The following is a 13,642-nucleotide window of genomic DNA, read 5'->3' as shown; positions in this document are numbered from 1 at the left end:
TAGGCCTCACTACATGTGGAACAATAGAACCAGGCTGCTTGAGCTACTCACACAGCCCAGCAGAGAGGTACTAAGCTAAAGGCTAGCTAGTGATAGCCTACCAAACTACCCGTGAGTTAGAGTGAGGCACTGACTGTAGCCTAGCCTATTGTATGGAGTGAGAGGACACATTGCATTGTTTTGGAGCATATCTGTTTTATAAAAACATTAGTGTCTTGTCTGTAGCCTATATTGCACTTTGGGTTACTGACCTTTACATTAAGCAAAGTTATTACCTAAAACAATGCATGTATTGAGCTAGAGTTCAACTACTTTATTGAAACAATCTACCGCCATAGTCCATGGCCTGTTGTTATACCTATTTGATGTAGCAACGCCTTTTTTATTTATATAATTTATTATTTTGTATTAATACTTATTCATTTTGCACATGTATATGTATAGGCCTGGCTGATTTAGAAAACATAAAATAACATTTGCAAAAGAAATCTTTTTTTGTGTGTATCCGATTAATCGAAAAAATAATCGGCAGATTAATCGATTATCAAAATAATCGTTAGTTGCAGCCCTAGTCGTCTGTCAGCGGATAGTTCCTATTATATACATTCTCATCTAGATCTGTCTCAAACTATGCCGTGTTGGCTCCTTGAATTTGAGGGGGGGAATTGAGTCTTGAAAGTCCTTGAAAGGAGTTTGAACTTGATGTGTTTTGGTTGTGAAGGTGTGGTAACCCTGCTGCATGCATCCGTTCGTTAACCTTATCCCTCGGCCTCACCTGCCCCCCCCCCCCCCCAGGTGTGTTTGTGGGCGGGGCCGACAGGTGTAGGCCCATGTCGTACGAGGAGAAGCGTCAGCTCAGCCTGGACATCAACAAGCTCCCGGGGGACAAGCTGGGCCGCGTGGTCCACATCTTCCAGTCCCGCGAGCCCTCGCTGAAGAACTCCAACCCCGACGAGATCGAGATCGACTTCGAGACGCTCAAGCCCTCCACCCTGAGGGAGCTGGAGAAGTACGTCTCCACCAGCTTGAGGAGGAAGAAGAAGGCTCCAGGTAGGGAGGGGGGGGGAGGGGGGGGGCTGGAGAAGTACTTCTCCACTAGCCTGAGGAGGAAGAAGAAAACTCCAGGTAGGGAGGGGGGTGTGTGGGGGGGAGGTGGGGGGGGGTGGAGAAGTACGTCTCCACCAGCCTGAGGAGGAAGGGGGGGGGCTGTGTGTGGGTGTGGCTGTGTTTGTGTGTGTGTGTGTGTTAGGGATGTCCCGATCCGATATTGATATCGCATATCGCTGCGATATTGGTCCTGAATGCTGGATCGCAGATCGCACCAGAAAAAAAGGGGGGAGGGGGGGGGCTGGAGAAGTACATCTCCACTAGCCTTAGGAGGAAGAAGAAAACTCCAGGTAGGGAGGGGGGGGTGAGGGGTGTGTGGGGGGGAGGTGAGGGGGGGGTGGAGAAGTACGTCTCCACCAGCCTGAGGAGGAAGGGGGGGGGGGGCTGTGTGTGGGTGTGGCTGTGTTTGTGTGTGTGTGTGTGTTAGGGATGTCCCGATCCGATATTGATATCGCATATCGCTGCGATATTGGTCCTGAATGCTGGATCGCAGATCGCACCAGAAATAAAATAGGCTGCGATCTGCGTGCCCGATCTGACGTGTCACTCACGTGATGACGACAGTAGTAGTCAGTGGTCACGTGCATGAGAGTTGGCTAGTAGCTACCTGTGTGTAATGAGTCTGACAATGTCATGATGCCACCTGGTGAAATCATAAACCATTTGCTTAAGTAATTTTTCAGTTATTTACATAGTCTGAAACTACAGATGGTAAGCTTTCAAATGATACGTCATACATTGAAATCGGAAAAAAAATAAAGACGACATGAGTATTTGAACATTGGTGCACCGAATGGCAATGCGACAGGAGAAAAGTGACTGATAAAACAACAGCAACAAACGCTGCTAATAGCTAGCAGCTAACAGTGGTACATCGCTAGGAACGTCTAACTGCGTTTTTATATCATCACAGCATGCTGAGAGAACATGGACATGCTAAAAACACATAATTACACATAATTGTGACAACTGACAATGAAAAGGGCTACCTGTAGGCAAAATCTTTTTTCTGTTTTTTACATGTGCTTAAACTACAGATTGTAAGCAGATTGGAAACAAATTGAAGACGACATGAGTATTTGAAAGTTGCTACACCTGAAATCACTAAGCACAGAAAATGTTCTCACCTTCACAGCCAGGTAATGGGCGGTAACAATGTCTGGTTAACCCCACCCCCAACCACTCAGCTGTCAATATCTGTCAGTGTTACTCACTGGGTCAGATAGCTACAGTATAGATAACATTATTACCTAGCAAGGTATTACCTAAGCTAATTAGCCAGCTTATCGTTATGGAGGCTTTATGGTTGTTGTAACTATTATTCTTTTAATAAAACAAAAAAGTCTTGAATCAGAATCAGAATTTATTTTACAGTACACAATAATACATATCTTTGACTGTGGTTCTTCAACATTAGCTTTGCAGCAAGGTACATAATCACAACAATACCATCATCACAATAATCACAAGTAAATAAGTAAAGTAAGTAATGAATTAAAGTAAAGGTGCTGTGGAGTCTGGTGGGCATGTGGTGTCTTTTGCCTCATCTGAACAGAATTCTCTGATCAAAAAGATACTTCTGTCTGGCCAGATCCGGGGGGCTTGACATCAAAGCTGAAACAGACAAAAATAAACACAGTTAGCTAGCTGTACACGGTATCAACAACACAACTTATAAGAACATGTGCTATGCGATTGTTTTAGAAAGTATTACGCAATACCACACATAACACCAAAGAGAGTCCGCGAGCTAGCGTAGTGTAGTGTAGTATAGGATGCGTAGTGTAGTGTAGTGTAGGATGGAGAGAGAGAGGAGAAGCCTCTCTATGTGTTACCTATGTCCAGTGTACTAGAACCACTCTAACAGGAGTGTTTGTCCGTGAATAACACCGGCTATGCCCGGGGTAGAAACACAAGACTATAGCTGGATAAGGTCTACAGGTCTACACGGTCATTTTAAGCCGTCGACCAGCCCTCTACGACCACGGGAAGTCATGTTAAAAGTGAAGATACTTCTGTTAAACTAAGCTAAGCTAAACATCGCTAATCGCTAACTCCCTCCTGGGCTTAAAGTGACAAGTAATAACGTTGTGAAAAAAAACGTCAGATCAGTGTTTTTGTTTTTATTGACAACGGAATTACATGCTGGAAAAACATGCAGACACAGACAATAAGAGACACACGGGAGAAGTACAGGAAAACATTTTATTTTTTTGGGCCATCCTCGAGTTTTGGCTGAAATTACGTCGTTGTTTTGAGCGCGCGTGCACGCGAAAAAATCAGCGGGGGCAGAGAATATTTCTACCCCGGAATTCCATTCAAATGCCCGCGTCAGTCAGCCTTTTCCGTAGAAATACATCGCTCCGTTATATATCTAACGTTACATGTTTTAAGGCTGATCTGTGCATGATAGTGCTGCATTATGTTGATCTATTTATATCGATCTATAAACGCGGAGATTGGAGCCCCAGACAGCGCTGCACTCGTATCTATCAGCCTGTCTGTATAATGATGTCGTTGAATGCTGATGCTGTGGTACTGTGCTGATGAACCATTCGCTGACTGTCTTAATAAATCAAGTACAGAGATTCCAACCCGTGTTGAACATTCTATTTCCTTGTCAAATCGTGTATGCTGTCATTGCTGTGCACCATGAGATGACAACGCATTTAAGATCACAATCCTCAATAGATTGATTCCATCGTTTTACCGACAAGAAGATTCTACAATCTATCAGCCTTTTAGATATTTGAAGTAAATCGTTACCAAGAAATTTCTTCACCAATGTGTTTCTAAAGGTGTGTAATAACATGTCCTAAAAGGTTGAAATTCAACTCCTGTGGGAAACCTCATAAAAAACTGCTCAAAAATCGAAACCGATTTTCGAAAATTCGAAAATGCTTAAATTGGACTTGAGTAACTTTTGAGGGGTCAAACTAGGCATTTTTCATGATTCTGAGTTGATTGCAAGCATTTATTTGTCACCAAGAGCACTTCCTGGTGCAACCCCCAAACCCCCCCCACCCCCATTGGTGGTTGGCATTCAAAGTGAGGAAGTTTGGAGGTAACAGGTAACATTAGACAACATTAGACAGCACCAGCAGAGAGGCACTATCATGGGCATGGACACTTAGTCATAGGCCTCACTACATGTGGAACAATAGAACCAGGCTGCTTGAGCTACTCACACAGCCCAGCAGAGAGGTACTAAGCTAAAGGCTAGCTAGTGATAGCCTACCAAACTACCCGTGAGTTAGAGTGAGGCACTGACTGTAGCCTAGCCTATTGTATGGAGTGAGAGGACACATTGCATTGTTTTGGAGCATATCTGTTTTATAAAAACATTAGTGTCTTGTCTGTAGCCTATATTGCACTTTGGGTTACTGACCTTTACATTAAGCAAAGTTATTACCTAAAACAATGCATGTATTGAGCTAGAGTTCAACTACTTTATTGAAACAATCTACCGCCATAGTCCATGGCCTGTTGTTATACCTATTTGATGTAGCAACGCCTTTTTTATTTATATAATTTATTATTTTGTATTAATACTTATTCATTTTGCACATGTATATGTATAGGCCTGGCTGATTTAGAAAACATAAAATAACATTTGCAAAAGAAATCTTTTTTTGTGTGTATCCGATTAATCGAAAAAATAATCGGCAGATTAATCGATTATCAAAATAATCGTTAGTTGCAGCCCTAGTCGTCTGTCAGCGGATAGTTCCTATTATATACATTCTCATCTAGATCTGTCTCAAACTATGCCGTGTTGGCTCCTTGAATTTGAGGGGGGGAATTGAGTCTTGAAAGTCCTTGAAAGGAGTTTGAACTTGATGTGTTTTGGTTGTGAAGGTGTGGTAACCCTGCTGCATGCATCCGTTCGTTAACCTTATCCCTCGGCCTCACCTGCCCCCCCCCCCCCCCCCCCAGGTGTGTTTGTGGGCGGGGCCGACAGGTGTAGGCCCATGTCGTACGAGGAGAAGCGTCAGCTCAGCCTGGACATCAACAAGCTCCCGGGGGACAAGCTGGGCCGCGTGGTCCACATCTTCCAGTCCCGCGAGCCCTCGCTGAAGAACTCCAACCCCGACGAGATCGAGATCGACTTCGAGACGCTCAAGCCCTCCACCCTGAGGGAGCTGGAGAAGTACGTCTCCACCAGCTTGAGGAGGAAGAAGAAGGCTCCAGGTAGGGAGGGGGGGGGCTGGAGAAGTACTTCTCCACTAGCCACTAAAAATCTCCACTAAAAATCGCGGGCGCGCGCTGACCGCGCGCGGTCAGCACTACCCGCCACCATTGTAAAAATTCCTGGAGGAAACACTGCATATACTGTTATCCACTAATGGTATTTAATTAAATCTCTCCACTACCTAGAATATTACCAGCATAGCAGAGTCTTTAGACACATTTAAATTGTGTGTGTTTTTGTTTGGGAACTTAATTTGACTTTATCTTTCCAACAGGATATGCTTAGACAGGAGTTTAAGGAGAGGCTCTTGACAAAGTTGCAATCTGTCTTGAACCAGCAACCACTGAACCTGGATTACTTGGAGTTCCTGAGCCACCATGAGCTTATTTTATTGGAATCTTTTCCAGAACAGACAGACATTCCTCCAGAGATTAGAGACAGTCTACGACATTTAAATAATGTGGTCAGTTCTGAAATTGAGGCCAGCTCTATGGCCATTGTATGCAAAATGACTAATAGCCTACAACTCTCTGATAAATAAAAAATATTTTACACTTTATTGTAATTTAATCCGAATTCATGGCGGCTGTCTTTTATATGTCCATTACAATAATTGAATTCAGTTTTTAAGGAGATACTCTTTTTTTGTTTTATAAACTTTAAAATAAACAACTTCAAATTTAAATAATATGTATTCCATTGATTCAACAATAATGAATCAACAATAAATAAAAATGAGAAAAGAAGAAAAGTACTTTGTTTGTGATTAACTTTGTATTATTTAATGACAAGACATGATGCTTTATACATAATGGTAAATGGTAGTTGCAGATATGTAGCCTACATGTATTATGAGAAAGAAAAAATACACTAACATACCATAAACGTTCAAAAGAAAATGTATGTCCCAACACTAAGCTCATAACAATCAACAACATTAACTCCAGGTGATAATAAACATGTTTTTCCAATACCATCTCACCAATTGTCATGCAATGTTTAAACAACATTTAACAAAAATGTTATCAGGTTACAATAAACATTCAAACATTGGTTTAATCAACACTTGCAGGTCTGAAATAGGCCTATAGCATTTCTATAAACAAATAGAATCTTAATCCTAATCCTAGCTAACTGTAGCAACAAATGGTCTGAACATTTTTAGCACAGGTGGTAGTGCGATTGCCCTGCAACTGCAGTTGTCTGGTTCAATCCCCAACCTAGCTGTCCTACCTCTATAAAGTTAAAGTCTAACACTGGAACCAAAACCCCACACACTAAAGGCAGGGTAGAGGGGCTCTGTAAATGTGGTCTGGACTCGGTAGAGGAGGTTGATGCTTTCAGACACACTGTAGAACGCCAGGGTACCTGCCCTGTGGTCCAGATACACCCCGATACGGGTGGACCGCGGTACCGCTACGTCTGTGCTTTTATTGTTGTGCACAAACGAGTATTTGGAGTTGGAGCAGTACAGGCTCCAGGACTTGTCATTCAAGCCAAGGCTGCAGTCATTTCTGTTGCCTTTCCGGTCCATTCCTTGGTAGGTTACAGCAATGTCTACCTCTGTCCCTTTCCAGTCCACCTCCCAGTAGCACCGACTACCAGACAGGCCCTCCTTGCACAGCACCTAGAATAGAATGAAGTGGAATTAAATACGTGTAACTTCCCAAGGTGTTGTGTTGTCCTTCTTACAACACATACTGTACAATATCTAGCCGTGACACAATACATAACAACTACATTGTTTAAATCATTAAGATGCGTCAGGATAGTATGAAAGTCTCAGCTCTTCCTCTCACCTGTTGCCAGTGGTCGAACCTATCCAGATGGTCTGGGTAACTCTTGGGCTCACTCATCATCTTGGCCACCGTGTTCCCCTCTGAGAGGTGGAGGTTTGGGTGGACACTGTTGGCGTCTAGGGTCAGCTGGCAGTAGTCTGTTTAATGAGAGATGAGTTAGGTGTTTCAGAAAGTTTGGTTGTATTGTATTGTTATAGTATTGTATTACTATATATTATATTATAATTTTATTTTTTGTTTTTTATTTAACCTTTATTTAACCAGGCAAACATGTAAGAACAAATGCTTATTTGCAAATGCAGCCTGACCAAAAAGCAATGGGGGGGGGGGGGGGGGATGGGAAGCTAGAAATAAAACAAGGTTAAGTAATACAATAAACAATAAAACAATAAAACACTGGCAAATACAGATGCATTAAAATACTAACAGTCAGAGAGAGGGGAGAGAGACGGAGGAGGTAGGGGTGAGGAAGAGCGGAGGTGAGGGATAGCGGGGGTAGTGGAGCAGGGGTACTTAAAATGAGGCAGTGATGGGTTATGGGATGGGTGAGAGACGGTGATCAACAGGTGCATTGATCGACTATGGTTCGCTGCAGGATTTGTTTGAAAGCAGTGAGGGCGGTGAGTTTGAGGGTGTTTTGTAAGGTGTGCCAGTCGTGTGCTGCAGCGAACCGGAAAGCGCTGCGCCCGACTACGGTACGGGCTTTGGGGATGGTGAGTCGGACAAGATCACTGGATCTTAGAACGATGACGGGGCGGTGAGAGAGGTGCAGAAGGGATGAGAGGTAGAAAGGTGTTTAGCAAAGTATGGATTTGTAGATAATATGAAGCCAGTGACAGAGCCTTCTGCTGTGAAGAGATGTCCAGTCTACAAGGGTGTACAGATCACAGTGGTGAGTTGTGAAAGGCGCACCAGTGGCAAAACGAATGGCGGAGTGATGGAGTGTGTCGAGTTTCCTGAGGGCAGACTGAGATGCCATCCTATAGATGGTATCGCCATAGTCGAATATGGGCAGGATGGTCATCTTGACACGGGTATGTTTGGCTGCACGGGTGAAGGAGGCCTTGTTCCGGTATAAAAAGCTTAGGCGAGCTTTGACTTTTGTCTGCAGGTGCTTTATGTGGGTGGTGAAGGAAAGGGATGAGTCCAGCCAAAGGCCACGGTATTTGTAGCAAGAGACAAACTCCAGCTCGGAACCGTCAACACAGAAGATCTTAGGGGGGCTGTGATATTATCATATCTATTATCAATATTACACCAACACTGGAATATATATATATATAGTTTTGTGTTTTTATTCTTATTCTTCTTCTTCTTATTATTATTATTATTATCATTATTATTTATTTATTTTTGTATTATTATTATATACCTCTCTGCCACATGTGCCACACCCCTCTCTTCACACACCAACTTAAGATGCCCGTTCAGACTTTTATATCAACACACACATCACCCTAACTTATTTTGTTATTGTCTGTATCTGTTCATTATGTCAATCTTGTTTGTCTTATAATGTCACTATTTGTCTTTGTAATGCATTTTCACTAAGAAAAAAAAGGAAACTTTATGTTGGCAAGGCTATGAACTAAATGTGTTGCCACACTACCCGCCAGGCTCCTCCCCATTCCAAGAGAAGGAATTAAACACTGTAATGTGTGACTGGGAGTCAATATTGTGTAACTATCACAAATCTTCCTGCTTCAGTATTTTTCCACTAGTGGGAGCAACAATGGTTACTCCTTTATGTGCTCAGATGTGCCTTTCACCAAACCCGTTCTGCTAACAGCCTGCCCGACAGACACTGGTTTCAATGTCAGTTTCATTCCTGCTGAAGGAAACTTGTGTGTCATCATCACCATTGTTTCCTTCCTGAAAATGACAACTTACAATGTCAGTAGTGTGCTATCGTTATAGTTAAAGTGACCTACTGATACAGTAAGATATTGCAGAAAACACAGAACAACAAGGACTCACATTTCATAAAATCTTCTCTTATCTTTGGCTCTAGTGGTTGTAGAATGTGGACCTCTTTGACTGTGAAGAAACAGAGCCAGAAAGCCTACTGGGTTAGATCTGTCACACAAACAAACTGCCACACTATGAAATCTGAATCAACACACTGGTTGGAAAAAACACAATATGATGAACATTTCAACAGACCATCTGCCACTAATCTTAAGAGCAGGATTTCAACACATCACACAATGACTCTTTGGGGTGCCCCTGGAAGTCAGTTCATCAAAAAAAAGAAGAGTCAGAGCTTTTATCTACCAACCTGCAGCAGAGATTTTGTTGATTTCTGTCTTGCTGACATCCTCCATCTGCACCTTCAGCACAGCGATGGCTCTCTTGGTGGCATCGAAGGAGTAGTAAGGGGCAACGTTGATGCTGTTCAGATCCTCATACCCTGAAGGTCCAGACAGAGATTGCCAGCTCTAGAGGAAGATCAGGAAAATAAGAAGGAAAGAAAATAGTAGCGTGATGATGACTTTTTACAAATCTGGTTCTAAAGAAATCTTTTGGGTAAGTAAGTAAGTAAATAAAACTTTATTTATATAGCGCCTTTCGTACATTAATGCAACTCAAAGCGCATAGTTGTACTGATGAAGTATGTGTTGAAATAACAATGTATTGTGTATTTTTTTACTCAGTTCTATTTAGATGGTTTACTAAACATAAATACATTGTTGCCCAGTTTGCATTCAGCAAATGCACCTGAGCAGTCAGTCGGAAAAATCCTACTGCTAACCTGTAGGAAGTGGATGTGGTCGTCTGTGTGTGAGAGCTTCTCCAGGTCGCTGTGTTTCTTCCTCAGGAGGGTGATCTCCTCCTCCAGCCGGTCCAGCACCCCCTCGGCCCGGGTCACTGTGGTTTTCTCATGGGTCTGCACCAGCTCCTTCACCTCGTTGTACCTCCTCTCTATGGAACGCAAGAGCTCGGTGAAGATACGCTCGTTCTCATTCACCACCGTCTGAGCGGAGTGCTGTTTGAAATGAAAGGAGAGATGGAGAGAGAGAGAAAAAAAAAAAGAAGAGTCCACTGCAATTCATATTAGTTTGTAAAGCCAGTTGTGTTCTTCCTGTTTTGCCTGGATTATGGCAGTGCACATTGCTGGGAACTAGACTGAAAACTAGACCTACCTTAACCGCCTCGACGGCCTGCCGAAGGTCCTGCCATTTCTTCACTCTCTGATCGATCCTCTGCTGAGAGCTGAGCAGAGTAGAGCCAAGCTGTTTCTGTGTGAGTTGACGTCATGAACATATGAACCCTCAGCTACAGGCCTATATATGATAAATGTATGTTTTTGTCAAAGTGAAACCTTCTGCAAGTTCCTGGTTTAAACAACTTACTTGTTTTTCGGTCCTTTCCGTCGCAGCCGAGACAGTATCATGGCGTTTGTGTTCATCCACCAGACACAGGACGCACACAGACGTCTGATCGGTACGACAGAACACCTCCAGCAGCTTATCGTGCTGGGCGCAGATCTTCTCCCTCATCTGACCTGTGGCTTTCACCAGCTTGTGCTTCATCAGGGCAGGGTACTCGTAGTGAGACTGCAGGTGGGTCTCGCAGTAGGAGGCCAGGCACACTAGGCAGGACTTGACAGACTTCTGTTTCCTCGTGGTACAGAAATCACACAGGACATCCCCGGGTTTGGTCTGAGGGCCTCTGGACTGACTATGGGAGGTGGACCGCCTCGATTTACCCAGGGTGCTGTACTTGTCCAGGTCCAGAGAAGACATTCCTCCTGTCGGTTAGCGATGAGGTCTGTTACAGACAAACAAATAAAGTCCACAGGTAATGGTCCACAGGTGATGTGCAGTGTGGTGGGATCCAGGTAAAGCGGTGGTGAAGGAGGTGAAGGAGGTGGTGTCACGGTAAAAGTTATATCAGCAGCTAAAGAGATGAGAGGCACCAACAGGCAGAGAGGCTGAGGTTGAAAAGTTGTTGGCTTGAGTGAAACTAAGAGACTAGGGCTGTGAGTGAAAGGGAATGTCAGTAATGCTCACTTGACCAAACCAGTATTCCTGGTTGGGTGTTCAAGAAGCTGAGGAGGTGTGGCACAGCACAGGTGCTACCTTTTGAGAAAGAGAAGGGTGAAGACACAGGAATTTACCACACGTGGGAAGTTCAACAAGGGGAAACTGGTAACACTACAGTATGGGTACACCATTGTTGTAGTATTACATGTACTACTTGTTGTAGTATCATTAATTATTGACCATGAATACAATTACAAAGCATTGCCCAAGTTTCAGAAAGTTAAGAATAATTACATATAAGTCATCCCTAGTAAAGGGGAAAAAGTATTGAGAAAGTACACAATATCTATAAGATAACCTAACCTGACACACTATGATACATTTCTACAAACAGTCATTTTCTGTAAATAGTTAACAGGGTGCAGTGGGGTGCTGCAAGTATTATATCATTCTAAATTTGAATTATTTCATTGACTTGGAATTATGGACTCGCTATTTCTGAATATCGTAGAAGGTTACCTGTGTTTTGAAAAGGTTAAGGAGCCCCATGCTGTCCCCTAGTGGGGAGCTGCATAGCTTTCATCCATTTAAATGACATTAGATTAGCCCATAGGGAAAACCCCACAAATACACCCGAATGCCAAAAAGAATATTATTGATGGAAAATCCACAAAATATAGTGTACAAATTATAGGATTTAACTAAGGTACAGTGAAAAGTGCTCAGTTCAAAGTGGTCCTATCCTTTCCTAGTTTATATTTCTTATTTTTTATTATTTATTTTTTTATTTTCATCTACTAACACATTCCATTGATAGAATATTATCCCCACCCCACTATTTATCATGCATTATCATGTGTTCTTCTTCTATGCATTCTAATAACTAATCTAATGTTCATTTCTGGGTGTGGACATCTCTTATTAACAATGGCAGTTCATTCGACCATTCATTCAGTCAGCTAATTAAAGCTATGTTGTGTCTTTCAGATGACAGGCTTCCTGAGGTGATGGTCCTATTAAACAGAAATAAATGACTTAAAGTAATTGCGATAACAAATAGTCATCAGGATGTCCTTGCCACCAAGCAAATAACATTTCAAAAGTAATAATTACCTGGTGAGATCAGGAGTGCGTAAATAATTTAAATAATGGGAAACATGCAAACCACTTTAGAGACCTCAGGCAATTCTAATTAAAAGAGTTTCTGTGTAGGGATAAAGGGCTGGTATGAAGCTGAGGTTCCTACTTGCATGTCTATAAAACAAAGATATTAATTCCTAAAGTACGTGAACTATTATCCTTGCATTAAGATAGACTCAATTCAACGTATTCAGTGATTTGTTGATGACTTTTTGCATTTAAGCTCATTTTTAGAGTGTCATAGCAACGTTTAAGAAATAGTATGAATGGAAGTTCAATAAGAGGTCAAGACAGTTTTTAGCATTTATTCATCATAGGACCTATTCCTGTGATTCAGATTCCTTTACACATGAGCAGAGAATATTTTGAATTAACTGAAATATGATAACACATGGAGAGATATGACACACATGAACATACCGTACATGAGATAAAAATGTCTTTGAAACATATGTGAATACATCCCCTTTGCTGCAAAGAACAGAACATACACCGTCCAAGTGTGTACCAACATCATTCTGCATCCATCAGTATGACTATGAATATGCATTGTAGACATTCACACATTAGCACCTTGTAGTGTAGATACCCACTCTGTCAATGGTTGGACACAATCCATGGGAATAATAATCTACTTTGTTCTTCTAAAATGTACAGTAAGATCAAGAACAACAATTAGGAACAGCATTTTGAACAACCACTTTGGTTCCTTAAATTAAGAAAATGTACCGGTGGATTCATTCCGCCTTTGTTCGAGACATCAGTAAACAAAGAGGGGTCCCTCTCTCGTATGAGCTTTAATTCTCTTTCATGTGGTGAAAGGAGATCAACGCACCAAGGTACAGTATGGTTTGAGCAATCTGAGCAAAACAGTGCTTTTTTGGGGATGTCAAAAGCTGTATGCCTATTTTAACATGTGTGTGAGATGTTTGGATGTTTTGGATGTTTGGATGACTAATTAACAATATATACACATTCAATTGTGTGAAATTGATAAGCATGTATATGAGCAGTTATGTAATGTATACATAAAAAACTGTCTTCCTCAAACAAATGTTACTTTACTATCTTACTTTATTTATCTAATGTATTACTGTAAGAAGATGACGAATGTTGAATTACCATGCTAAATCACTGTGCTTAAATTATAGTTTTTTTCAGATCATTCTAGAAGGGTAAATTCTCTGAAGTCAAATTTACCAACCCCCAGGGGGGAATGTCTTGAGGTGTCAAATATGTGATGTCATCAGTTGGGTTCAATGAGTTGAATGATGATTGACTGGTCCTTATCAAGGGCTCCTGGTTTCAATGCTATGGTATTGAGGATGGTATAATGGTGGAGGTGTGTGAGGATAGTTCATTGTAGTTCTTTTGGTCCCAGGGTTCTGTGAGTGAGGTCACCTTTGTTCCTGGGTGCT

General features: G+C 42.1%; 1 protein-coding gene across 1 annotated transcript; it reads right to left on the bottom strand.

Moving 5' to 3' along the window:
* Window positions 1-6,542: 6,542 nt before the first annotated feature.
* On the bottom strand, window positions 6,543-10,844 carry ftr14l (finTRIM family, member 14-like; the record flags this gene model as incomplete). The annotated part of the gene is made up of 6 exons (XM_080546602.1): window positions 6,543-6,926; window positions 7,099-7,235; window positions 9,377-9,536; window positions 9,851-10,084; window positions 10,242-10,337; window positions 10,452-10,844. 6 exons carry the CDS (start codon window positions 10,842-10,844, stop codon window positions 6,543-6,545), a joined length of 1,404 nt encoding a protein of 467 aa, XP_080402728.1.
* Between the last annotated feature and the right edge of the window lie 2,798 nt (window positions 10,845-13,642).

Source organism: Nansenia antarctica (assembly GCF_963989245.1).
Source record: "Nansenia antarctica genome assembly, chromosome: 1".
Taxonomy (NCBI): domain Eukaryota; kingdom Metazoa; phylum Chordata; class Actinopteri; order Argentiniformes; family Microstomatidae; genus Nansenia; species Nansenia antarctica.
The sequence above is the reverse complement of the archived record's forward strand: the minus strand, read 5'-3'. Positions and strand labels throughout refer to the sequence as shown.